Raw genomic sequence first — 25,718 nt, 5'->3', positions numbered from 1 at the left:
TTTTTTGCTATCCAGCATGCTGGTTTTAATTCTATAAATGTGTTGATCCTTGCTGGAACTGCAAATAGTTTGTCAGACTTTTAAACTCTACAGAACAAGCCACCTCCATCGTATGTCTGGGAGGGCTGGCTTAATGCCCTTCACAGTAAGCTACCAAAAGGTAGAAAGAGACTGCTGATGGAAAAATAGAGGGCTCTGGTGTACTGCTGACCCTTTGCAGTGGCACTGGAAGTCTCTTGTGGTAGCCATGGTGAGCCTGGAAGAAGCCCAGAAAGAGTTGAGCTTTTAAGTTTGTTATTCTATATGAAAAGAAGTTGGCGGAGTTGTTAAAGGAAGGGCCTGGGAATTAAGGTTCCTATGTTCTATTCCAAGCTATGCCATTGATTAGCCCCACAACACCAGGTTAATCACTTCACCCCCACGGTGCCTCAGTTTACCTTTCTATGGTTTACCCCTCTGTTCAGATAACTTCCTAGAGCACAAAGACAATGTGATGCTTAATTAAAATATGTAAAGTAATCTGAGATCCGTGGGTGAAAGGTGTTGATTTCTGGTTATTGGTTTGTTTTTTTTCTCATGAGATCCCCTGACAAGTTTTGCAGAGTCAGGAGCTTGGATGAAGTTCAAATATCCACACTTTTAGGTGCCTGTCTAAAAAGGAGAACCACTACATAGAACCCACCTCTATATTCAAGTCCTACTTCCAACTGCTAATTGCCCATAATAACTCCTGCAGCAGATCTTCAACTGGAGTGCGTTGTGTTAGCTGTAGGTGAGGGGTCCAAAGTAGACTTCAGTGTTAGCAGCTGTGCCCCCTACCCCAGCAGCCCTGCTCCCCTAATGTGCAACTACTAGTCTCCTTGGAGAAAGGTCTTGCAGAGACTGGTCTAGATGATTCAGTTGAACAGAAGGGAACGCTCTTCTGCTCACCCCAAGGTGAACTTCCTTTCCACAAGCTGTGGCTCTGGTCAGCTGTTCCTCCCACAGTTCTGACTCCAGTAGCGTGACCAGACAGCAAGTTTGAAAAATCGGGACAGGGAGTGGGGGGTTAATAGGAGCCTATATTAGAAAAAGACCCCAAAATCGGGACTGTCCCTATAAAATCGGGACATCTGGTCACCCTAGACTCCAGCCTCTCTTCAACCGGCACTGCCTGTTGTGCTGAAAGCTGCGATGGTTTCACCACATTGGATAGCTGACCACAGGGCCTGGGATGAGACCCACCTAAAGGTATTTTCACTTGTGAACGCAGCTAAAGGATTGAACCAAAGAATTCACGAGGTAAAAGTTTAGTGGTTTGATTCTCAGCATCACCTAGCCCCTTAGGGCTGCGATTGTTGAGAGATACGTTACTCCATTAAGTTAATGCACATGCTCAGAGCACTTCCAGAGCTGTTATGAAATCTGATTCAGCGATCTTAAATCTTTGTTCTATTACAGTATGTTACCTTTTAGCAGCCCACTGGAAATGTGTAAACAAACGAGGTACAACTGTAGACAGTTTAAATATTTTACAGCTCACTGACTTCCATATGAGAAGGGATTTACAGTAACTTAAGTGTTCAGACTCCTGCTACAATAATCCAATGCAGATAAAAATGCAAAACACATCGTCCTGGAAAGCATGGGAAATCTGACAGAATGGAGCACCTCACAGTTGTTGTCGGCATGGGAAAAACAAAGAGAACTATTTTCTTGCCAACACAGAGCCAGAGAGAAACACAATCACATTCCATTAGCAGAGAAAGTGAAGAACTCACAGACATCGATACACTCCTTTAATAACGTTTCACACCTAGCAGGCCAGAGAGTTAGCTGGTGTAAACCAGTGGGAGCGATGGCCATTTACATCAGCTGAGGATCTGGCCCACAGTATCTAGCGCCTTTTATATGAGGCTCTTAAGCCCTTATTAAAGTCACATGACTCCCACCCTGTGAAGTGGGCCTCGCTGAGTCCATTTTACTGAGAAGTGACTTGCTCACACAGCAAAACTGCATATTGGACCCAGGAGTCTAGACTCCTAATCACTTTCTTTAACCGCTGGCCTACGCTGATCTTCAAAGGGACCAAGTTTCCACTCTGTAGTGCTCACCTGGCATTCCTGCCCTACTCTTATTTCAGTTTTACTTTAAGAAAGCCTTGGGTCTTTTGCCTTAAACGTTTTGAAGTAGCACCCTCCTCCCAGCCCTGGGTCTGCCACTGTGGAGCCATGACCCCCCTGCCTTAATCCAGTCCTGTCTGTGCTGTACCTTGCCTCTGGATAGCTAGAGATCGTCATTCACCAAGGCCGTTAGTCTTGCCAACATCAAGAGAGGAAGGAAGGTCTTGTGGTTTACATCCTGCATTTGGGTTCAGGAGATCTGGCTGTAATTTCTGGCTCTGCCACAGCTGCCTTGTTCACCTTTGAGCAAGCTACTTAATCTCTGTGTGCCTCAGTGCCTCGCCTGTAAAATGGGGATCATAATATTTCCTTTGACTCACTTGTCAAGTTAGCTTGTAAACTCTTTGGGCAGGGACCGTCTTGTATTATGTACAGCCCCTAGCACAATGCAGTCCTGATTTTGGTTGGGGCCACCAGGTTCTGCCATAATAAATCTTTCACCAGCACAAAAATAGACTTTAAACTAGAGCTGTGGCTGTGTGAGAGAATCTGTGCCCACTTTCCCAGGCCCCTGGATCTTCAAGAAATAAACACCATCATTTGAGAAGATGACACAGGGATGTATAAACATATCTACGTGCTACTGGCAATTCTCTCCCCCACATCCCCCCACATCTAGCTTTGCTTCCAACCTAGCAACAGTGCCTCACTTTCTTTTAAATGTCAATTCATCATTTTGTACATTCCCTGGGCTGAACAAATCGACAGGTTTTGTTGCCCATGTGCATCCGAACATATCAGGCTGGGACGATGCAAACGGAGTACCCAAAACAATGTGGTTATTGTCACCCTGCCTATTGCTGGCTTCAAGCGCTTGATAAACGTAGGAGATCTTTCCCACCCCCCACCCCTGCCCATTATCACATGCACAGCAAAAGGTTTGGGCTACACTAGACACATCATCATTTTCTCTGTTATTCCAGTAGCCTGGTTCCTTCCCCTTTCCCCTTTTCAGCAGCGTGAAAACTCTGTTGTAAAAAAAGAGGTGACCACACTCCTATTCCTCTTGCAGGTAGTGAGACATTAAGGGGTGCCAGCAGGCAGCTTATGCTTAAAGCAGTAAGTGAGGATCTTAAGCCAGGTAGGTTGCTTTCTAGCTGAGTCTATTGCAGAAGGAGCTGGGGGGGGGGGGGAAACTTGAGTGGAGGGAACCAGGGCAGAGAGAGAGAGAGAGAGAACAGGCCCGTGCACAATCTGATACATGCTAGCAGGAAAAAAGAATTGTTCTTAGGCACATGGGTCTGATACCTGGAGCAGTTCCTGTGCTCCACCTAGCCGAGTGTCCTGTCTCTGACAGTAGCCTTACCAGACATGTCAGAGGAAGGTGTAAGAACCCCTCACTAGGCAGAGAGATCTTTAGAGATGCCCTCATGAACCAGGTCTAAAAGTGAGCCCTTATCAGTGGCTCTCAAACTTCTGTACTGGTGACCCCTTTCAAATAAGCCTATGAGTGTGCCCCCCCCCCCTTATAAATTAAAAACACTTTTTTATATAGTTAACACCATTATAAATGCTGGTGGCAAAGCGAGGTTTGAGGTGGAGGCTGACAGCTCGCACCCTCCCTATGTAATAACCTGGCACCCCCCTGAAGGGTCCTGACCCCCAGTTTGAGACCCCCCTGCCTTACATAGTGTAGGAGAGAGGGGGGATATTGCCAGTAGAGGCAGAAAAATAGCTGGCCTCAATTTCCTTCTCCTCCAAATGGATATAGTTCCATCAACTTCATTTACTCCAGTAGAGAGCTTGGCCCAGCTGCCTTCATTTTTGACTTTTGTGCTTCTGGGAGTGCATTAGGCTGTGATGAATTTGACGGTAAAGGGTTAAGAATGTTCCTGTGTTTTGCCCTGTAGAGGTGTTGCTAAGTTAAGTACTATTTTCCTCTTGTTGAGAGAAGTTCTGTATTCATTACATATACACAACCTGATTTTTATTAAGCTGTTCCACACAAGTATTATATTTTTTTTTATTTGGAAAACTTCAGAGTGCCCTTTTTTCACACACACTAAAGTTAGCTTTGCTGAGATTCATTAGCCTCCTTTTCCCCAGTGTGTAAATGGATACCTCTCAGCTATGCAACGTCGAGGTGCACAACTATGAAAAGCAGTAGAGGCAGCCAAAAAAAGCATTGTTCTGCGCTCAGACGTGTAAAATATTCATATTCAATAATAATAATAAAAATACTTAATAAAAATTTCATAAAGGAAAATAGGCATTGTCACTCAGTTCCCAGGGCTGTAGCAGCAGGCCACAGTGTTACGTGGGGGTTTGAATGTTTTTTTCCACTCTGTTAATGCAGAACAATTCATTTGCAAAGGCCCAGATTTTTAGAAGTGGCCTCAGATTTTAGGTACCCAACGTGAGCCTGATTTCCCTAAGGGCAGTGCACCTGTGACTCGGATTTAAGTCAGTGGGACCTGCACCAGGTGCTCAGACCCTCCGAAGCAAAGGCCTATAAGAGTTTTTGTTTGTTCATTTTAGTTTCTTCTTATTTTTATTTTAACAGCACTTACCTACCTCAACTGAGATCAGGACCCCTTCATGCTGGACGTACACACAGCAAGACTGCCCCTGTCTCAAAGCACTTTCAGTGCAAACAGACAAAGGGCGGAAGTACAGAAGGAACTAAGAGACTTGCCCAAGGCTTCTGTGAAGTCTGTGGTAGTGCCAGGAGATGAATCTGGATTTCCTGCCTCCCCATCCCATGCCCTAACCACCCGATCATCCTTCCTCTGCGTGTGTGTGTATAGAAGCATTGCAGCCGATTAGAGGAAAATGGAGAGAGACAGGACAATGGGTGAGCGAGGGAAAGTGTAGAGTGAGAGCATGGGAGGGATCAGAGGAAGTTGAGATGACACCACAGTCACGGCCTGGGAAAGTGAGAGATCATCTTGAAGGCCCAGTGCCATGAATACTTTCTCACGCAAATTGTCTCCCTAATACAATAACAATAAATCCTTAGGGTGGAATTCTGGGTGAGCCCCTACAAGACTCACCACAGAATTCATAGCACTGGCAGAGGGGGACGACAAGGCCCCTTAGACCATGGGGTGCTCTGGGGACTGACGAAGCCTGTAGTGCAACTTTGACAGTCCAAAGGGCCTAAGTTACAGTACCTCCTCGGGCTGCCCTCTGGGCTGCAGGTGGTGCCCAAAATCTTCACGGTAGGTGGTGAGGAGGGTCTTCAGAAAGCATCTTACTGTGCAGCCTTGTTCTGCCTGCATTGGGGGAATCCTCTTCCACAGGGCTTTTCGGGTTCCATTGTGCCCCTCTTGTCCTTTTACCCAGTGTAAAGATAGAGCAGGGGGGAGGCCAGCCTCTGTAGTGCTTCTTTTAGTGCTTCGGAAAGTTGTGTAGTATTATTACCCCTGCTTTACAGATGAGAAATCTGAGGTACCAGGAGGTTACGTGACTTGCACCAGGTCACACTGCCGTGCCCTGACCCAAAGCACATTAATGTCCGAATTTTAAATCTTTCCATGGATTTCAGTAAACTTTGCCACAGATCCCTAGTCTATGGCAGACCTGGGAATGCACCTCAGAGCCTATCTGCTGCCTCATGTGCGCTGGGATAACTTGCATGTGTAAGAGTTTGTAGGATCAGGTCCTGAGAACCCAGCAGACGTGGAGAATGTTAAGGCAATGCTATAAATATTGCCCAAGAAAAGAGAACTAAGGCGCAAGCAGAAAGGTTCTGAATTTAAAATTATTGCGCCTGACAGTGAAATATTATGAAGATATATGGGAGTAAAGAATGAGAAACTCCAAAACAACCAATGCTTGAGATGTTTCTTTTATCTAAAATATAGCTGGCTAAATGTTTCACATAGAACAAGTCCCAGGGAACATAAATCAGGGGATGTAAGTTGTTTTATAAAGACCTCAAAATATAAGTTCTTTACCTCCCACATTTTTAGACCAAATATTTTAACTGGAAAAGTATGTGAGACAATAAGCGTGCATATTACCTAAGTCTTTAATGATTGCTCTGACCAAGCTGCTTTGTTCTATGCCCATGGTTTAGTGGTTATATACAAGGAAAAGAATATTTTTTAAAAAGCACTGCAGAAAACATTGAGGGTGGAAAAATTGCGAGCTTGAGTGACAGTTTGAAAACAAGAAGTGTGTTGTGACAGCTGCCTGTCACCTCTGCGAAGTTGTGTTGGGGCCGGGGTAGAGAGGGAAGCAACATAACTGTGCATTCCCTGTGCAGACTTTGTTAAATACAGCCTCTGGGGAATGCCAAATATTAGCCCTGGGACCGGACTTTCTGTAAAGGGAAATGGGGTGAATTAAGTATCTCCTCTGATTTTGGAGCAAAAATCCACACTTGGCTTTTGCTCCCACCATATTCTTCTGTTATTGGACACAGGGCGTTTTTCTTTTGAGCCTCACCTTAGTTCATGTATAGGAAGCAGAATTAGCTCACTGCTGTACCAAGCAACCCACTGGGGCCCAGACGCCTTTCCGAAGGAGAACAGGGTAAAAAGACCGAGAGGAACTGGTATGGTTCTGCTGTGCAAAGAGGCAGGTCTCACGCATGGGTTTTGCACACTCCTACATGCCAAAGAACTGTACATCATGGGGGCACTTAGCTGTGTTAGAATAGGGAGGGGCAGGGGATCCAGATGACAGAAACTGCAAAGGAGAAGTCTCTGGTACTATGAGTGGCAAGATTGGGTAGTGTGGGAGAGAAGAGATCATTGCTAGGTGAGTAGATAAGGGGCTATAGAGACAGGAGGTTAGTACGGTCAGCTGGAGAGGGTCTGTGGAGGGTTTTAGCAACGAGGGGAGCGGGTTCCTGCCTGTGGGAGCAATGGAATTGTCTGAGGATGCAGAATGATGCAGTTGCTGAATTGAGATTAGACGCTATCTAAACCTTCCTAAAAGGCTCCTCATTTTTTCTGCCTGATATTTCTGTGGCTGTGGTTTCTGCAGATGCAAACAGTAACATGGGGACACGTCTCTCCCTTTTGCAAGGCTCCCTGATAAATCCTTTTCCTGTCTTTGTAACACTTGGCCGCACTTTATTTCATATTTTTTAAGGCTCACATAATGGGAATGTGCTGAGCAGCGTGAATCTGACTTGGGAAGTCAGATGACCAGGGGGTATCCATCTATGGGCCCCAGGAGCTCCAGCAGGTTTTCTCCCCACCCGTCTGAATCAGCTTGGATTGGGCATTGTGTCTCAATTTGCTATCTGCTTTATTCCTGTGTCTGAGAAGGGAGGATGTCCTGAAGCCTTCACATGGCTTGCCACATGAAACCACTTCCTTGCTATCCAAAAGTTCAGAACATCTGTCTTAATTTGTCTGGCCCTCGGTACTGCACTCTTGCAGAACTTGAGAATTTACTGCTTGTTTTTGCAATGAATCTCCCTCACCAAGAGTAAGGGGGAAATCTATGGTGTTCAAACTGTTCTCTCACTCTGGTTCGCAAAACATTTTAGATCAAACACGACTCTGATTAATAACAGTGTCTCAGGCCAGGTCTTGCTCTAGAAACTTTTGCTGATACAGTAATGTCAGTTATAGGTGTGATTTTTTTTTTATTCACAGATAGTAGATCAGATTCTGATCTCAGTTACATCAGTGTAAATCCAGGCCATTCTCTGGATTATACTAGATTTACACTGCTGTAACTGAGATCAGAATCTGTTACAGGAGTGCTTTATATCTGTATGTAGGTAAATAGTTAATTAATGGATAAAGTGTCAGTAAATGGCACTCAGGAATATGGAGCATAGTTCCTGGATTTTGTAGACCCCATAAAACTTGTTGTTGTGAAGCTCTTATATCAGCTCTCAACAGATGGTTCCAGCTGATGAGACGATAGCTGTATTCTGGGATGGATGAACTGTGATGTCAAAACCAGAGGAGGATGATCCAGTGGTTGGCAACTAGCTGGAGACTTTGGTTCAAGTTTCATGTTGCCAGGGCCAGATTGTGAACACCTTGCTCACAGGGATGAGGACAAATGGTGCCCCAGGAGTTGATAGGCGTACTTGGGTGCATGGGTGCCCCATGAGTAGATGGACTACCTGGGTGCATGCGTGCCCCAGGAGTTGATGGGACTACTTGACCATTGGTCGGAGGAAGGAGTTAGCAGTCTTGCCCCCTGTGATTATACAAATCAGGAATCCAGATAGCACTGAGTGCAGGGAGTTGTCCCAGCATGCCTGGCTGAGACAATTCCAATTCAGATGCTAATATACTTCTGGCTTTTGGATCTAATCTTCCACTCCGCACGGAGTCCCCAGTCCTGCAACTTGTTATTTTCAGGCAGCCACCTACATTGTCTGGAGCCCCATGGAAGCCAACAAGGCTCCATGCAGATGAAGGGATCAGCCCCCGCACAGAGTCAATTTCAAGATTGAGGCCTGAAGGCCACTGAAATCAGTGAGAGTTTTAATCTGAATAAGGAGCACGGGATCCAACCTATATATGTAATTAGCTCTCCCCAAATTAAATAATGTTACTTAATGAACTAAGGAGCCTCCCATAAAAGCATGCTCTGAAATGTTCAGCACTGGAGCTAGTTCCACTGGTTTGATTTATGCATGTTAGTTTTATTTTCAGTTTATACTTGAAGAACTTCGTACATGTCATAAGCAACCAAATGGGTGGGATTTTTTTTCCCAAAAGCCACATATGTGGATTAAAAACACCAATATTTCATGAAATTGCCGCATAATTTTTTTTTTCACTAGAATGTCATGAAGAATTCCCTAATTTCTAACCTGCTGCAGTTGGCACCAGCTCACATCCGAGCTCTAATATCAGTGGAGTTTGTAAAGTTTCCAGTTTTTCTGATGAGAAATTACATGAAACCAAAATAATTCTTTCTATGGGGGATTTCACTGCCACTTTTATTTCTCATATTCTGCCTCCTGGATGAGAAACCCTTTCTTGGGTATCTGTTTTTTCATTGGCTGTATTAGCTACCACTGTTTAGAGTACATAGGCATCAACCCATCATTTCATTTCTAAAGGAACCTGATTGCCTAAATGGAGTATCAAACATCCTATTCTGGCTGCGTCTTCCCAGACAATTAATTGCAGATGGACTCTCAATACAGTTGCCCAAATCTCCTTAAATATTTCTAGTGACTGGAATGCATTTTGAGATATGCCCTAAGTAGTCAAATAAATATCCATCATAGAGAACTGGCTGTGGATAATTAAAGTGACGCGCTTCTTCTGGATAGTTATACTGCTAATGATCTTCAAAATCTGGACCAAACGTCTGCTGCTTGGATTTTTTTTCTTCTGTTCAAGTACCGAAGAGTGCTTCAGGGATTTTTTGGCAATGGTTTTAGAGCAGGAAAATAGGAAATGAACTGGAAAATTTGAAGACTACAGCAAACAAGAAAATTCTGGAAGGAACACACTGTATAGAACCACCCTGGCCGTTAATAATATGGAAAGATTTCATTAAGAACAGAAAAGAAAAAAGAAAGTACTGTCAGTATCACTCCACACCGGAATTCTGCAGCTGTCTAACTTACAGAATGAGTTATTCCGAGGCCTGGCTGCCAGTGCAGGCAGTGGCCACTGCACTGAAAATTCCACTTCTCAGAAAGAAAAAAAAAATCAGAACTTTCTAATGCGGGGCAACTGGAATTTTTAAACAATCGTGCCAAGGCTGGTTTCCTGTGCACTGAGCCCAGATAAGTGGATTTTTCTAAATGGTTTCGTTGTGGCAGAATTTGTTGGGCCTGGTTCATTCTCACCCTTGTGCAGGTGTCAGTGCAGGGACTGGTGTGTGTGTGTGTTCCTTTTAGTGACTGCAGAGTTCAGTGCAGCCCCCTGACAGGCTAGTGTAGCCCTGAGTTGCACCCCTATTTTAATAGCCATTATAAGCTAGTTTGGGGTGCAGAATTGCTATGGGGCAGGTCCACTCTGGCCCATTTCTGTCCCCAATTTGTCCCCTCCATGTTCCACGCCTGAGTCCCCACTATGCCCACAGCGCCTGTAGAGATGGCACAGAGGCGCCTGGCACCTGAAGCAGGGGCATAAATCAAGTGTGCACTTATACCCATCCTATAACCCCTTTCCAGCCGCTTGGCTTTCGCCAAGGGCTTTGACTCAATTCTGTTATTTCTTCTTTTCCGCTAAGCCTTTTGGCTGAGCTCAGACATAGGGCCTATCATCCAAACTCCTCTTCACACCAGCAGTCCTACCGGCCTCAGTGGGGCTAGTCGTGAGAGGAAGGATTCCATGTGCAACTAATGTGTGCAGGATTGGGCCCTTAGTATGTGTCCAAGGGCCTGACCCTTCCATGCGTTGAATGGCCTCGATTCCCATGGACTTGAGAGCATTTGGCAATTTACAGGACTGGATGTTTAGATCTGACATGTCCTCTGTTGGAGGATTAGCTGGCTCTGGGACTGGGACGGGTTCTGATCTAATCAGTCTTTGCCCGTCTCTCACTGCTCTGATCCTGTGATTGTCAGCAAGGCTAATAGTACTTTGCAAACCTGTTGCACTTTCGGTTTGCAAGGCACTTTTCACAGTCACCCATCAATCACTCACTTCACTTCACTTCACTTGTCGTGGCTTCCAAGCTTCTCACCCCTCTGTGCCTCAGTTTCCTAGTGTGTAAAATGGGGATAAAAGTGCTAACAGACCCCCAAAAGGGGGTGCTGAGACTTAATGAACTCTTGTCTGTAAAGTGATGTGACTTCTTTGGAAGGAAGGTGCCATGACGATCATTGCTCAGATAGGATCTGTTCCAATTAATTGCAAAGGAAGTAACTTCTTAACCCTTTTCTGTATGCGTTCCCCCAAAGGTCTGACTTCTGGAGGTGCCAGTGTACAGTAAGCAAACAATGTGCAACTCCTGATATAAAAATGAAATGAAGTGCACACAGATCGATTTCACTGTATTTAATGATTTATTTATGGGCAAACAGACTCTATTAATATTTCAGCCACAGGACACCTTCTGTGCCATGCGGCATGGTCTGCAATGGGCCATTAGATGAGTGGCATCAGGACACAAAGGTGATTGTGGTTCAAATATAGGACGAGGAGCTAGAATTCTCTCCTGGGTTCTTTCTCCTCTGTCCCAATGAGTCATTATTTGGCCTTGGGAAAGCCACTTAACCTGTCTGCACATCAGTTTCTCCATCTGTGAAAGAAGGTGACCAATATTCACAATAGCCCTCCACAGTAGTGGAGCTGAGAGGCTGCATTGTTAATTAGAGCTAATTTGGTGGGGTGCTGGATGCCCCATTATTAATAATTATTATTTTGTATTATGGCAGCACTTACGGCTCCAGCTGAAATCAACGTCCCCCTGTTCTAGGCAGTGCGGAAACACCCAGCAAGAGACAGTCTCTCCTTCAAAAAGCCCAAAGTTTACATGAACAAGACAGACAAAGAATGGGGAACTGGTGCACAGATAGATCAAAGTCTCACAGGGAGTGTATGGCAGAATGCAGAATTGACCCCAGATCTCCTGAGTCCCAGTCCAGTGCTCTAATCTCAAGGCCATCCTTCTGCCTCTTACTGGAAACTTCCATTGAAGGTGAAAGGCAAGATTAATTTTATAGGCACCAGCAGGAAACAGGCTCTGGATCGTGTGCGGTGGAAAGTCTGCCTGGCTAGCAAGGAGTAGGGGCAGCTGCCCACAACCCCCCACTCTGTTGGAGCAGGGAGCCTAACACCAGCTAAGGTAGCCCACAGATCAGGAGGGCTGGCTGGAGAAGGGGCAGAGAAGCCTGGCCAGGAGATGTGCAGATTCTGGAGCCCTAGTGAGATTCTAAAGCTGCTCTTTCTCCACCAGCAAAAGGTGGGAGGTGAGTTTTTGTCCCTCTGCCCATTGCTTGTTGAGGATGCTCAGCACCTCACAGGTCCAGGCTGCGTGTACGTGTAGGAAAGGAAAACCCAATGGGAAAGTAAAGCAAATGGGAACTTCACTTTAGGGGCAGTGGCAGGAAACATTTGTCCGTGGATCAGGACGAGAGTTGCTCAGGAAACAGGGACTTCTTCCACAGAAAATGTTGATGAAAATGGAAAAAAAAACCAAAACATATTTGTCAAAGAACCAAAAATTTTCAGCTGAAAATTAAAAAAAGGGCTTCGGGTTTTCAGTTTTTCAATTAACATTCTCTGCAGGAAGTGGACCCTTTTTGTGAAAAAAAAATGGTTGCTTCCAAACCCCAATTTTCTCAAAAAAACATCTTGGATGGAAAATTTCCAGTTGGCCCTAGTAAGAAGAGTGCTTTCAGTTGTGCACAGTGAAGGGAATTCAGCCCTGCACAAGGACTTTGCACTCAAGTCCCACTTAAACCCTCACTATAAAGTTTAAATGAGACTGTAGTGGTGGATTGGCTTTGTACTGGCCCTCCACACCATTGTTCCTGGCCTTCAGATTTGGGCAAGAAGCCACAGCCACAGGAGCTAACTCTTGAGCAGTACTTTGCTATTGTAACCACTGTCTATTTGCATGGGATAAAAAGGAACTGGTGCAATCAGAAATGAACAAAATTATAGCAAAGTACTGCAAGTGTGTGCTCATACGCCTGTGTCAAAGTAGAAGGGGGAAAAAACCTCATTTACATCAGAAATGTTTATCTGCTCAGCTGTGCCAAGGCCCAATGAAACACACAGAACCTGTGAAATTGTTTTGTGGAAGGCAAACAATTCTCTGTAGCCTTTCATCCCTCTATGGTACATGCCTGCCAGCTCTTCACTGGTGCTCCTCCTCTCCTGCATCAGAGCACTAGCAAGGCTCGCAAGTGCCCAGAAAGCATCTGTTATCACAAAGGTTTCTGTCTGTTACAACTAGCAAAAAATCTACTGAACTTGATATGTTTTTTGTTTAGAAAATGGTTTTGTTCTTTCTAATCCCCTATGCGTGATTGTCTGTACTCCCATGTCTGTTCTAAGCAGAGTACACCGCATTAAAATACCCACCACTGCAAAGTGCAGCAGAGCAATTTATAATACCTGCCTTTGCCAGAAGTTTTTGCACCATTATGTTACATCCTATACATCACATTTTTGGAGGAAGGCGGTTTTGTTTTTGCAGTGGATTTTAAAATAACCACTCTGCTCTGGAAACAGAGCTGCCAACAGCCCAAAGTAAATTTATTATTTGTGTTTTACATATTTCCAGTGCTTTTGTAAGGAGATATAAAAATAATGTTAGCAGTTATATAGTACGAAGGGTGGGGGAAATACGGGAATCCATAAATTAGACATGTCACCCGTATTCCGTGAAGGAGAATATAGCTCTGGGACATCCATCTGTTCACTCAGTAGTATAATAAAGATTGTCCTATCTGAGCCACGTTTACCAATATCTCTGACTATCAGAAGTGCCATTTCCTGAGCAGCCCCCCGGATAGTGAAACACACAGCAGATACAGTGTGGGCCTCGAATGGCATCGGGGGGTAGCTGAGCACCTCGCCTGGAATTGTCATAAGGTTTGCTCTGTAGAATAATCATTTACATTAAGAGCCTTTCATCATGAAGGGTCCCCAAAGTACTTCATGAACTGTGACCCTGAGCCTGTAATTGACTGCACACAGGCTTACAGGTGTGCTGCGCAGGACCCATTGATTTCATATCGGATGCACCCTGTTCTATTCTATTCTATTCTATAGTTTCTTGTACAGCTCTCATCACCATAGTGTCTGGGCACCTTCCAGCAGTGCTTCAAGCAACATTACTAACATCTATCATGTGGTGTTTGTTCTTTCATCCTGTCCTCAGAGGGAGAAGCATGTGCAGTGGAGTGTCTTGTTTTAGTAGTTTTATTTATTTTCTATATCCATATTGCTCTCTGTTTATGTTAGAGACAGCACCTCCAAGAGTCTATTGCAGGAACAAGACCTAAATATCAGAAAAAGGCCAATATTTCTTTCCACAGGATATTTTATTGGGGGGGGGGAGTTCCTAAACCAGCCCCTCAACATCAGTTTTTTCACTGAAAATTAAAAACTAGCATTTTTTTTGTTTTTTGAAAACTGATCATTTTTACCAAACATCAAAAATCTTTTGGTTTTGGATTGAAAAACTGGAATTTTTGAAAAAAATGTTTGGGTCAAAAAGTCACGCTTCATCAAAAATATGTTTCAACAAAGCAATTTTCAATCAGCTCTACTGTACATAAAGGAATCATTTCTCCCCCCCCCCCCCCACTGAAATGCAGCCAGCTCTATGGTGGAATGTGGTAGCTTTTTCACAGCACATAACAGAATTGCACAACAGCTTTGAAAGGAAGTGAAGAAGAAGAAGAAGAAGAAGAACATATGCATTTGAAACTACTTTGTGAATTCAGGATTCCAAACTAGAATTTTTTCTGGGGCTAATCCCCATCTCGAATGCTGAGAACATACCTGATTCTAGTGATTTATCTGCTCACCTTAGGCCACAATGGTAGAGCTGATGTGGTTCTAATTTTCTTGCCATATTTTTTTGCATACTTCTTTGAAATGTGTTGTCTTTAATTTGCCTTACAGAATGCACATTTCCCAATTCATACCTCCAGGCTAGTCAGACATTGTGGATTAGAAATAGGTTTGATCAGAAAAATGTGCTTAGAAAAGACATTTGTGGTAGCAATTTTCTCTCACCCCTGTGCGATTATTGATACTCCCCTAAGGGAACCCATTATAGACACAAAACTGCTATCACAGCCTTCCCAGTCACCTGTGCCTGTTGCATGTACAGTCTATGGCTCACTGAGAATTCACTCAGTTGCAGGGTGCTAGAATCTAATTGCATCAATCTTTCTGCTATATACATTGCTTTCCATTTACACTATGAGCAGCAATATTACAATATCTAAAGGGGGAATAGCCTCATGCAGCCAGATAAATTAGGCCCACCTGGCTATGCTCAGCTTAATAAATGAGAGCACCTCTTTCAATTAACCAATGATATAGGTGTATATAGAGCAGCACCAAAAGGAAGCAGTTTGCTTTTGTTTGAGAAGGTTGAATCTGGTCTGTCTGTGTTGAGTCACAAGCCTGGTAGACTTGTCAACATGTTTCTCTATTGTGCCTTCTTTAACTATTTTGAAGCAATGACCTTAGGGCTCCTTGGCAATAATGGGAGTAGGCTGTGCCCTCTGCAGATAAAGCTCAAAGTACATTCTTTTAAAATGCATCTGCCCTGTGTGTGTGGAAGTAAAATCTAAACCAAAATAGTGGTGCATCCAGAGGAGTGGATCACATGCAGTTCTGGGACTATGCTTCCTTTGGTAACTGTTGTCAGCAAGTGACAGTGTATTCCAATGAAAACCCTGCTGCAACCTTCCACTGTGGTGCCATTGCCATTCTACCATACAGGGTGCACCCTGCTGTGGGACTGGTGGTGAAACCGTTCAAAAAGCTTCACGCTGCCATATCGCTCACGGATTTGAGGTCTTTTGGTCTCACCCCCTCCTTGAAGTTGTCATTGGGGGATCTAGTGCAGCAACTCCATCCTCCAGGAGAAATGTCCATGTGCCAACATGGATGACAAAAAGAGCGGATGAAGACAGTGGCTGTGAGTAACAAATCTACCTTTTTTTTCCAGAGCACTGGACAATGTAGAGCACTTCCACCCAACCTTGCTAGGCCCCCATATGTTTGTATGTGAGGGCCAATCTGTTCATGTTTCATTGCCAGGTTACTTCATCTGATCTGTTAATGCTGTCCGGGCTTTTTACACGTTATCCTGATTGTGCTTCCATGGATTTAGAGGAGCTCCCACAGTGTGCCAGCACTTTGCAGCCATCCAGGAAGAGAGGTAGTCCCTACTCTGAAAAGCTCACAATCTCCCAACAGGGGGACAAGCAGACAGCGGGTAGGGGAAAGGAAGGATAATTTTTGATACAAGTCAGTGAAATTCAGTGTAAGCAGCACAGCAAAAGTGAGCGTTCAGGAAGAGCTTTAACACATGGGCCGGGTAGAGGCTTTGTAGATGGACTCAGGAATGTTGTGTTGCCATAAAGTACTTCCTGACTTACTCTCTGCGTTCCCTTATCCCGTCTTACTGTGACCTAATGTGCTGTGTCAGTCCCACCCGATGGGGTGTGTTGAACCTCTGAACCATTGATAACTAGTTAGATTGGGTAATAACTGCAGATTAAAGAGTATATAGAGTCAGAGTCATTTATTCCCTCAGTAGATGTCTTCTTGCCACAAAGCAGACTGGCAAACTTGCCCTAAATTAAAACACCTTCCACCATGCTTTAACAATCTCCTGTGGATCAAAATATCATAGGTTCGTACCTATCTCTGAGAGGGATACAGACCCCTTGTGTAAGATGAGCGAGTGCTTGACCACTAAAATCGCTGCAGTGTATACAAGTACCCTAACTTTTCAGTACCCCTTCTCTGTGCCCTGCCAGTCTATAGGGGGAAAGTGTGGAATTTTTCCTCTCCCGTAACTCAATAACGGATTTGTTTTCACTCAGATTTTCTCCGGAAAAGCTCAGCTCTGAGAGGAGATAAAGGACAGAAAGTTTAAGCCCCAGGAGTGTAAGCATATGAAAATAGAGAGCTAATGCAGAAAGTAGTTTAGGAAACCTTAACTTTTAGTAGGTACCACTATCAGCTACTACAACTGAAATGCAGCCAATTCTGGGGTGGAATGTGGCAAGCATGCAACTACTCTGAAGTTGTCCTCTTAACTTCCTGTCAAACTGTTACGAACGTAATTATCCAAACTGCTGCTTGGCCAAGGCACCAGGGCTATCACCACTTCTCCTGAAAAGTGTCATGGACTAGGCTATAAACCCTGCTAAACCCATGAGCGTGTTATAAAATTTCCCAAACAAAGCAGTTTGTGCCGATAAACTTCCAGGCAGTTGATGTTGACCTGAATTATTTTGAGGCTTGGCCATTTCTAGGTCTTGCCAGAGAGCTGAGTATATTTTGAGAGTGGAGAAGGGGAAAGACCCTGGCTGATTTCTGGCTATAGTAGTCACATAAGAGTTTGCTGTTTTGCAACCTAGCATAGTTGAATTAATGCAAACAGCTGAGCTCAGACTGCTATGTCCTGATGTTAGATTCAATTTGACTTAATCAAACAGTTGACAGGTGTTTTCATTATGTCTTTTCTTCATGAGGGAAAGAGCTGGAGAGGGGGTTTAGAATGAACCAGGGCAGGAGAGACATCTTTAGAATTTCTGCTTGTTCCTTACCAGTGTTTCAGTGCTTCACTTGAGGACAAATTCTGCTACCTAGTAGAACCCATGATCTTCAGGTACAAAAGTGGAAGGAAACCATCACTGAAATCTGACTGAATATTGCTAGGGAATTGTGTTCTTCTTTGGAAAGAATATTATATAGCTGACTACAAATGCATCTGTTCTTATTTAAAAAAATACAGCTGCTTTCTCATTCCATTTATTGTTAATTCATTCATGTTGCTTGTTGGAAATGCCATCATTAAATTCCTTCTGTTGCTTGTTTTAAAGAAAACTCTCCTTGGAAAAGAGACTTCTCTTTAAATTTAGCACAAAAGAAAATCCCAATAACTTTTATTTATAGATCAGGGCATGAGAGATTTCAAGATTTAAAGCTAACTTTGTAATTTTGTTCCCCTCATAAAAAATGCTTAACATTTCCCCCCAACCTTCAGAAACAGTATTATTTCAAATGTATGTGACCTGTTTTTTTCACTCACCATTTAAGGGTGAGTTCTAAAATGCTGATTTTGTCCGTTCAAGTGGCAATCTCATGATGTAGCACTGTGTATGTAGAACGCACTGGGGAATTTGTGTTGCAGGTCCCCCTCTGTGCCAATCCACTGAGGATATGAGTTGTTGCGGCCCTCTACTATACTGCTTTTGCTCTTTAGCTCAGTCAGTAGCAGCTCACGGTCGCTCTGGAGGTCCTGGTTCAATCCTGGGTGTGTTGGCTAAAATGACAGTCGTCACAAATGCTTGATTCAGCTTGCAGAATAGGACCTTTTTAAGGACCAGACACTTACATGAGTAATTTCATTGAGTCAATGAGACAGTTCACGTGCTTGGAGTGGCTCACAGGTGTCTTCAGTATCAGGTCCTAAGAGCTGACAGTCTTTGATCATCACCAACACACAAGGGTTTGGGATTTTATTGTAGGGGATATGTGCTCCTGGCTTGGGAGGTGGGGGAAGTATCTAGAAAAGGATGGTGAGAAATATGAATGTGTAATAACCTGTGTGATGAGAAACGACGCAATTTTAGCATTAGCTTGTGTCGGCATAAGTAGAAGAGGGAAAATATTGAGTGTTGCTTTGCTTGGGGAACAGGCGGAGCTTGAGTGAATGACATCACTGGGAACATAAATCTTGTTTTGTTAGATTGATTTGTGTTCAGATGCAGAGTCTTGAATGGTTTTGCTTAAAGTGACAGTTTTCCCTTTGTAGTGAAAGGTGGGCAGCGATAAACCAGTCCAGCTGTAAAAATTAAAGGCCGAGGTGAAGCCCACATGATTATAACACAGAAATGCAGAGCACTTTTCTGCCAGAACTCTCACTAAGGTAACTGTTATACCAACTGTCACAAATGGAGCAGCCATTCTGAATTATTTTTTTTAAGAAATAATAGCAGATACTGGTCATTTTCTCCCCCTGTTGTGACCCGATTTAGGTTTATTATTTTGCAGTCATTCTTCACACCTTAATTGTGCCCTGCCAGACAGCATTTGGTGGTCAATATGCTGCAGAATAACATACTTCACAGCCAGAACGGCTCATTCTGCTGAGCTTTATGAGAAAAAAATTGATTAAGGTTCCGATTCTCTTGAAAACGTCAAGCCCTTTTGTGATCTTTAATTGGTTCACATTCTAGGTTGCTGAAGAGCCGAGTTAAAAAGCAGCTAGTAATCATGTTATAGAAAATACATTCCCCCTAATGACTGAGCACTGTCCCACTTGCTGTAATGCACCCAAATGACTGAAAGTGAGTAAGCCTCTCGTTCACAGGAACTTATTTCGTAAAGCGAGAAGACAGCCACTCTGATGTAAGCCATTTAAAATCACTGTATGGGTGACCTCATTCAACTATTTGTAAAGAAAGTTCTCAGTTCACTCTCTTTAATTTTAATTTACTTTTGAGGAATGAAACTATTGTCCCATCTCGTTTCATAGTAAATGAGCAGAACTGCAACTCAGTGCTAGATGAGCTACTGACGGTATATCCATTCTGAAGTACTGAACCTGGACTGAAGATAAGAGAAGGAAACAGGATGATGTATAAGGAAACAGTACTATTGGCACTGTTCTCTTAAAAGCTGCATGTAGCTGAATGTTGGAACATTTAATATAAGCATTTTTTAATCTGATAGCCAAAGCAGTGTTCAACGCCATGGACAAGGAATCTGAAGGGGACTTTTACATGTGACAACATATTTCTAATATTCACCACTTAATATACAGTTAGCATGGCCCAAGCAACAGGAACCCCTTGGGTCTGATCCCACCCTGCCTCTGTCCTTTGGCAATTCTCTTAACAGCTCTGCTACTGTTGGCCTCTCTTTAAAAGGGGCATAATACTGGTGAATGTCAACCATCTAGGTAGGTAATTTGCTTTGAAAATGGAAAGTTGTGTATAAGCACTAGGTATTGTTTTATTTGTCTTACGTTGAGGTTCTAGGTAGTAATAATACCTAGCTCTTATATAGCCCTTTTCATCAGTAGCTCTCAAAGCTAATATTTCAGCCAAATATGGTAAATGAACTTAACATAGCAAGCAAACAAATGAAAGTATTTTAGAAGCAGGACTTGCAAAAATTTGGGCGTACCCATTGTTCGTTGAATTGCCCACTCCCTGCACTTGTCTCCCACTGAACAAAGCCGAGTTCCAAGTCTCTGTACTGATTTCCAAAGATTGCATGGCATTGGGTCTTGCTACCTGAGAAAGTCCCCTCCTTCTATGACAATAACCTCACATGAGAGCTTCTCTCCACTGGAAAAATGAAGCTGCCAACAAACAGGGGAGGCAGGACTTCCATAGAAGCAGGACAGAGATTTTGGAACTCAATGGCAGGTGAAATAAGAATGACCATAGACCTCAGTATCTTCAGAGCTCACTGCAACACCTGTTTCTCTGACTTAGCTTTCCTGTGATTGCCCTATTGAGCGGACCATCACCATCAAGAGCAGGAATTGCAGCAGATGGCTCAAGCAACCTGGCTAATGTACTAGAAAGTACATCACACGCTTTTAATAAAACAAAACAAAAACACATGTACTTATGGGCTTCTTTCTATTTACAGTGCATAGAAACAATGCCATGGCCTCAGAGCATTTCCTGGGGAATAATGCTATCTGGAGTCCTTGAGTGGCCACTTACACCAGCTCCTCTCAACCAATTGTTAGTCCTCAGCAAATGTCCTTCCTTTATGTTCTTGTTGCTTAAATATGTGGGGTGGAGGAAGAGAGAGGGGTACAAAAATGCTGATTCTGTAAGTGCAAAAGTAAACCCCCTGAAGATAATGGATTCTGAAGGGCCTGCTTGCATGTGTGTGTATCTACCTTTGTGGTGCTCGATAATAAGTCATTGCTTTGTAGTGGTTAAGTGATATATGCTGGAACTGACATAAATGTACATACAGCCCTCTATGAAATAGGGGTCTGATCCTGTGCTCCATGTGCATCTAGAACTTCAGTAGGCATGTTGGGTATGCAGTAAAAGTGGGTTTTAGCCCTAGATCAGCAAAATCAGTTATTTATTTTTGATGTATAGCTAAGGAGAAAAGTGCTCTGTGGCCCCTGGGCAGGTACACCTGGAGCCTTTTTTTCCCTACAGCCATCATGCATGCAGTATATTACCCAAAAGTATCCCTTTGAGGTAGGCTGATGGGTACTTAATTCCTTCCTGAATTCAGCAAAGGCTGCCAGGAATGCACAATATGCTTGTTCAGGGGAGTTTGATTGGAGATGCTTCCAATCAATAGCATGAGGATAACGTTAATTTAATACCCCTTCACTGGATAGCAATTTATTGGGGTTTGCTTCATGCATAAGTATATTAATTTAGCAAGTTTCTTCTTTAAAAAAGTCTAGTAAACACTATTGTTCAGTGAGATTGTGTTTAAATTTAGATATTGGGTTCATTTTTACTTTCAATAACATATTGGTTGTAAAATCATTTGTTTCCTACACAAGATCTGAAGGAACAGAAGGTGCTTTTATGATGTACAGATTGGCTTGGAGGATTCAATATTTGTTTTATAATTTTTGATGGATAGATCACTGTTCGTTTTTTAAAAAATTATCAATTTTAATGTTCACAGTGGTATAAAACCCCGTAATTTTGCGCTTTTAAAAAAAAATCTATTAGTTTTCAGAGTTGTGAAATTATGCAATGGGGGCAGGATCAGGCAATGGCAGTAGACATTGAGATTCAACACTTTAAATCTCTATAACCATTAAAACACAAATTGTCAACATCACATCACCAAATATACCAAGTAAATGTCACTCAGAGTAGTCTTCAAGCAGCATTTGTCTGTCTTTGCCCATCTGCAAATGTAGATGATTATCAGTGGAAATATTTTTTGTAGGTTTGTGTGTATACGGTGAAACTGACATTTACTGACAAAAATCGAATCCTCCCAAGCCTATGCAATGCTTCACAAAACCCACAGGATATGTCTACACTGCAACAAACACCCGGGGCTGGCCTCTGTCGGCTGACTCAGGCTGGAGCCTGGCCTCTGAGATCCCGTGAGGTGGGAAGGTCCCAGGGCCCAGTTCTAGCCCAAGCCCATACATCTGCATTGCAGTTTTGTTGCCCTGCAAGCCTGGGCCAGTGGCAGATGCTCTATTACAGTGTAGACATGCTTACAGAGGCTACCCCCAAAGAGCCTGGTCTCTTCCCTTAACTTCAATGTGGAGGGAAGGTGAAGCCAGGGAGAAAATGTGTGCAAGATTGGCCAATAGCTTATGAATGGAACAGATCCTGGATAAGGAAGTGCAGAGACATTACTAGTGGAAAGGTCAGGTTGGAAAAAGGTAATAGGTTGGGGGGGGGTTGTTTTTGTTTTTTACTTTTTGACTTTTTTCCCCAAAAATTTTCCACACTCAGGGTGCACTGCAATTTTTTGCAATTAACTTTGTAACCATTTTTCTAAGTGTAGTTTTATTTTAACTGCCTCCGAGTAAGCTTCTCACTGACTGTGACCCTCTGCTCTGCTAACAAAACTGCTCCATGATGTTTTTCCCCCCGGGGGAGTTGCCATTAGCTCTCAGGGTAGATAATTTATGAAGCAAACCCTTAGTCAAATAAAACAGTCTGGTGATCTTATTTTTAAATGGTTGATATGATTTCAGGAGAAGGGGAAATCTGGATAGGTCCTCTAATTCAGTGGCTCTCAGAATACTCTACCCCTTTCAGGAGTCTGATTTTTGTCTTGTGTACCCCAAGTTCCACGTCACTTAAAAATTACTTGTTTACACACTCAGATGTAAAAATACAAAAGTTTCACAGCACACGATTACTGAAAAATTGCTGACTTTCTCATTTTTACCATATAATTATAAAATAAATCAATTGGAATGTAAATATTGTACTTGCATTTCCATGTATAGTATATAGAGCAGTACGAACAAGTCATTGTCTGTATGAAATTTTAGTTTGTACTGACTTTACTCATGCTTTTTATGTAGCCTGTTGTAAAACTAGGCCAATATCTAGATGAGTTGCTGTACCCCCGGAAGATCTCTGTGTACCCCCAGGGGTATGCATACCCCTGGTTGAAAACCAGTGCTCTAATTGCCAAACTGTGTGCCCATATATTGAGGGGGAGAAGGGATGTTTAAAACTTGATTTTGGATACACAGACTGGGGTTCTCCTAGCAGAGAGATAGGAGCCCTAATCCACTATTACACTGATTATTGTGTGCTGAGATTTCAAACTACCCAAATCACAAAATCTAAAATAACAAATGAATTATCACTCAGCCTTTACAAAAAATCAATGTAGCAAGGCCACAATTTATTTTTTGTGCTGGAGGTGGTGGTTAGGAGCGGGGTGGGGGCAGATTTTCTTGTCAGTTAATTGTACAAAATACTTTCACTTAGGAAAATGTATCCTTTTTTCTCTGAAACTGCCAACTCCTCCATGCAGCCCACAAATGGCATTGGAATACACTGGATGGCAATGTATTGGATGGGGGAAATGGAGCAATCCAAATTCATCACTGGTGTAACCCATTGACTTTGGTGGGTTTTCTTACAGTAGGTATGAACTTGGCGTATTCTTCCTGGATGCAGTTTCCCTCTCAGAAGTCAAGTCTATTGCATAGTAACGTGTGTTCTTAATATTATTTGCTAGGACAGTTTTTCATGCATTCCTGCATCTAAATGGATTAGGATTTCCCATGGCTGGAAGAGTTCTTTTGGGTTCTGATGGTTTTTCCTGGACTTGGGCGAGATGCAAACTGCGCTGGCCGCTTGAGAAATGCTTCTAAGTACTTTCCCAGCTATAGCTATTCTCTGTCTGCTCCAGGACAGGAGTGTGGTGTGTGGTGTGTTGTGTATGTGTGTGTGGTTTGTATTTGAAGATTTTTCTCAGTTTTAGGGATGGATGTGAAATGTTGCTGGCAGCGCTGTTGTGAGCCAGTGAGGTTCCTTCAGCGGTGGAAGAAAATGGGTGAGATTTGCCATAAATCTCTCTCCATTGCTGTTCCTCAGGAAATCAAACATCAGGCTGGTTTGGGGCTCTAGACTGCTAGGGGGGTGTATGTCCCTTACCAGGTTGCAGCGGTAACCCATACAGAGAGTAGGGCACAGGAATGTTCAGAGAGGGTTCCCAATCAGATGGGTCATTATGAACGACTCTGCCAGGTAAATGCACTGGACAGGATTTTGGATCTGAACACACAGGGAAACTCAGAATAGGGTCTTGCTGTTGTCCTGCTCCTTTAGACTCTGGTTTCAAGGAGTGATTATTGAAAAATAATAGACATAGGCTGTTGTTGGGGGGAGGGATGAACTCTCTCCAGCAGGTCTGGATTAGGAGGCACCACGGTCCCATGGAATAGGGCCCTGTAAATCAGGAGACATGGGTTCTGGTCCTGGCTCTGCTGGGTGTACTTGGGCAAGTCATTTCCCCTCCCGCCCAGTCTCTTATCTATTCAAATTGCAGTCTCTCTGAGGTGGGCCCTGTGGCCTGGTATACACTGGGAACTTCTATTGGTCTAGCTACATCTCTCAGGATGTGGAAATCCACACCCCTGAGAGAGAGAGAGAGAGAGAGAGAGTGCTCTGCCAACCTAAACCCCAGCATAGATAGTGCTAAGTAGAGGGAAGAATTATTCTGTTGATCTAGCTACTGCCTCGGGGGGGATTACCTGTGGCCAGCAGACAAACTCCTCCAAACAGCGTGGCAGTTCTGCTGTAGACAGACCCTGAGTTTCATTGTGGGTGTGGACTTATTACGATGGGCCCCGACCCAACTGGGGCTTTTGGCTTTCATTGGGCTATAAAAGTTTACTGTTACTAATGTCTTGAGCTCAGCGGGAAGTGGCCTGGGAGAAAAACCTGCAGCTTCCACCGTCTGCCTCCTGCCTTTGTAGCAATGGGCAACTCTGCTTGTAGCATCAGCTTCCTTTGGCTGTCCTGGCTGCCATGTGTCTGAGCAGTGACACAAGTTGGCTGCAGGGCAGGAGTCAAAAGGGGTGCCCATTTAGGGTGATGTGATGGGACAGAACAATCACCAATTGTTAGGGGTGCGTAAACAGGCTCCCTTTCCCAATGAATCCTTTTCTATTTCAGGGGTGTGGGTCCCCACCACCTAAAACAGCTGTATGATGTATACTCTAGGGATCCAGCATGCCTGTGTTCTCTGCTAAGCAATGCCTCCTATCTCCACGGCTGGTTATACCCAGCTACCTGGGCATGCAGTGTCGGCCTTATGTGTAGACCTACCCCCGGCCAAGCCAAACCCTCTTGGCGTTAAAGCTGTTCCCTAACTTCTTAAATGCACAGAGGACACTGCTCACCCCGGCCCTTCCTCATCATCTTTGTAGCTAATTGTCTGATGGGGGCTGGAGGAAGTTTACTGAGCTTGGCTAGGGCACAAAAAGGGTTAAAAGGCTCCTGGGTTTCGGCGAGCAGGGCAGGTCTCGCCGCCGAGGTGTCCCCCTAGCAGAGCATGATTGATTGCATCTTCTTAAGGTCACATTCAGAGTGGTTTTGCTCCAGGGCTTTCCTGGTTTCTGCACTGTTGTAGCTGGCTTGGCAGAGCCGGGGCTCTTATTGTTTCCTTCCTATTGGATTAGCTATTTGTTGGGCAGTAAAGCGAGACTCCTGGCCTGATTTTAACAGCGGGAGAGTGTCGGTTGGGAACGGGGGGGACAGAGAGGGCTGGGTGCAGGAGCAATTGACCCGCCGGCGGGGAGGCGACTAGCCAGGATCTCCTCTAACTCCATCTCCAAAGGGACCTGTGTAGTCAGTACAGGTGGGACGCGGAGCGGGGTTGTAGTTTTGAGTTAAACCTTGTCAGTGTCTGTTGCTAACTTTGTGACCACGAAGCAAGCGCTGAGGCAAGGCAAGAATCAACACCTGCTTACACAGTTAGATATCAGAGGGGTACATGCATCCGACGAAGTGGGGATTCGCCC

The 25,718-nt window shown here is 43.9% G+C and overlaps 1 protein-coding gene across 1 annotated transcript in view; it reads left to right on the top strand.

Moving 5' to 3' along the window:
- The first annotated feature begins 15,114 nt into the window (after nucleotides 1–15,114).
- PRDM16 (PR/SET domain 16) overlaps nucleotides 15,115–25,718 on the top strand; it is a 440,301-nt gene continuing 429,697 nt past the window's right edge. The window contains exon 1 of the mRNA XM_044996543.1: nucleotides 15,115–15,662. Coding sequence (XP_044852478.1) covers nucleotides 15,632–15,662 — 31 coding nt within the window. The 5' untranslated portion in view covers nucleotides 15,115–15,631. The remainder of the gene's footprint in view (nucleotides 15,663–25,718) is intronic.

This window comes from Mauremys mutica, chromosome 21 (genome assembly GCF_020497125.1).
Source record: "Mauremys mutica isolate MM-2020 ecotype Southern chromosome 21, ASM2049712v1, whole genome shotgun sequence".
Taxonomy (NCBI): Eukaryota; Metazoa; Chordata; order Testudines; family Geoemydidae; genus Mauremys; species Mauremys mutica.
Note: the sequence above shows the minus strand (reverse complement) of the source record. Positions and strands in the feature narration are given on the sequence as shown.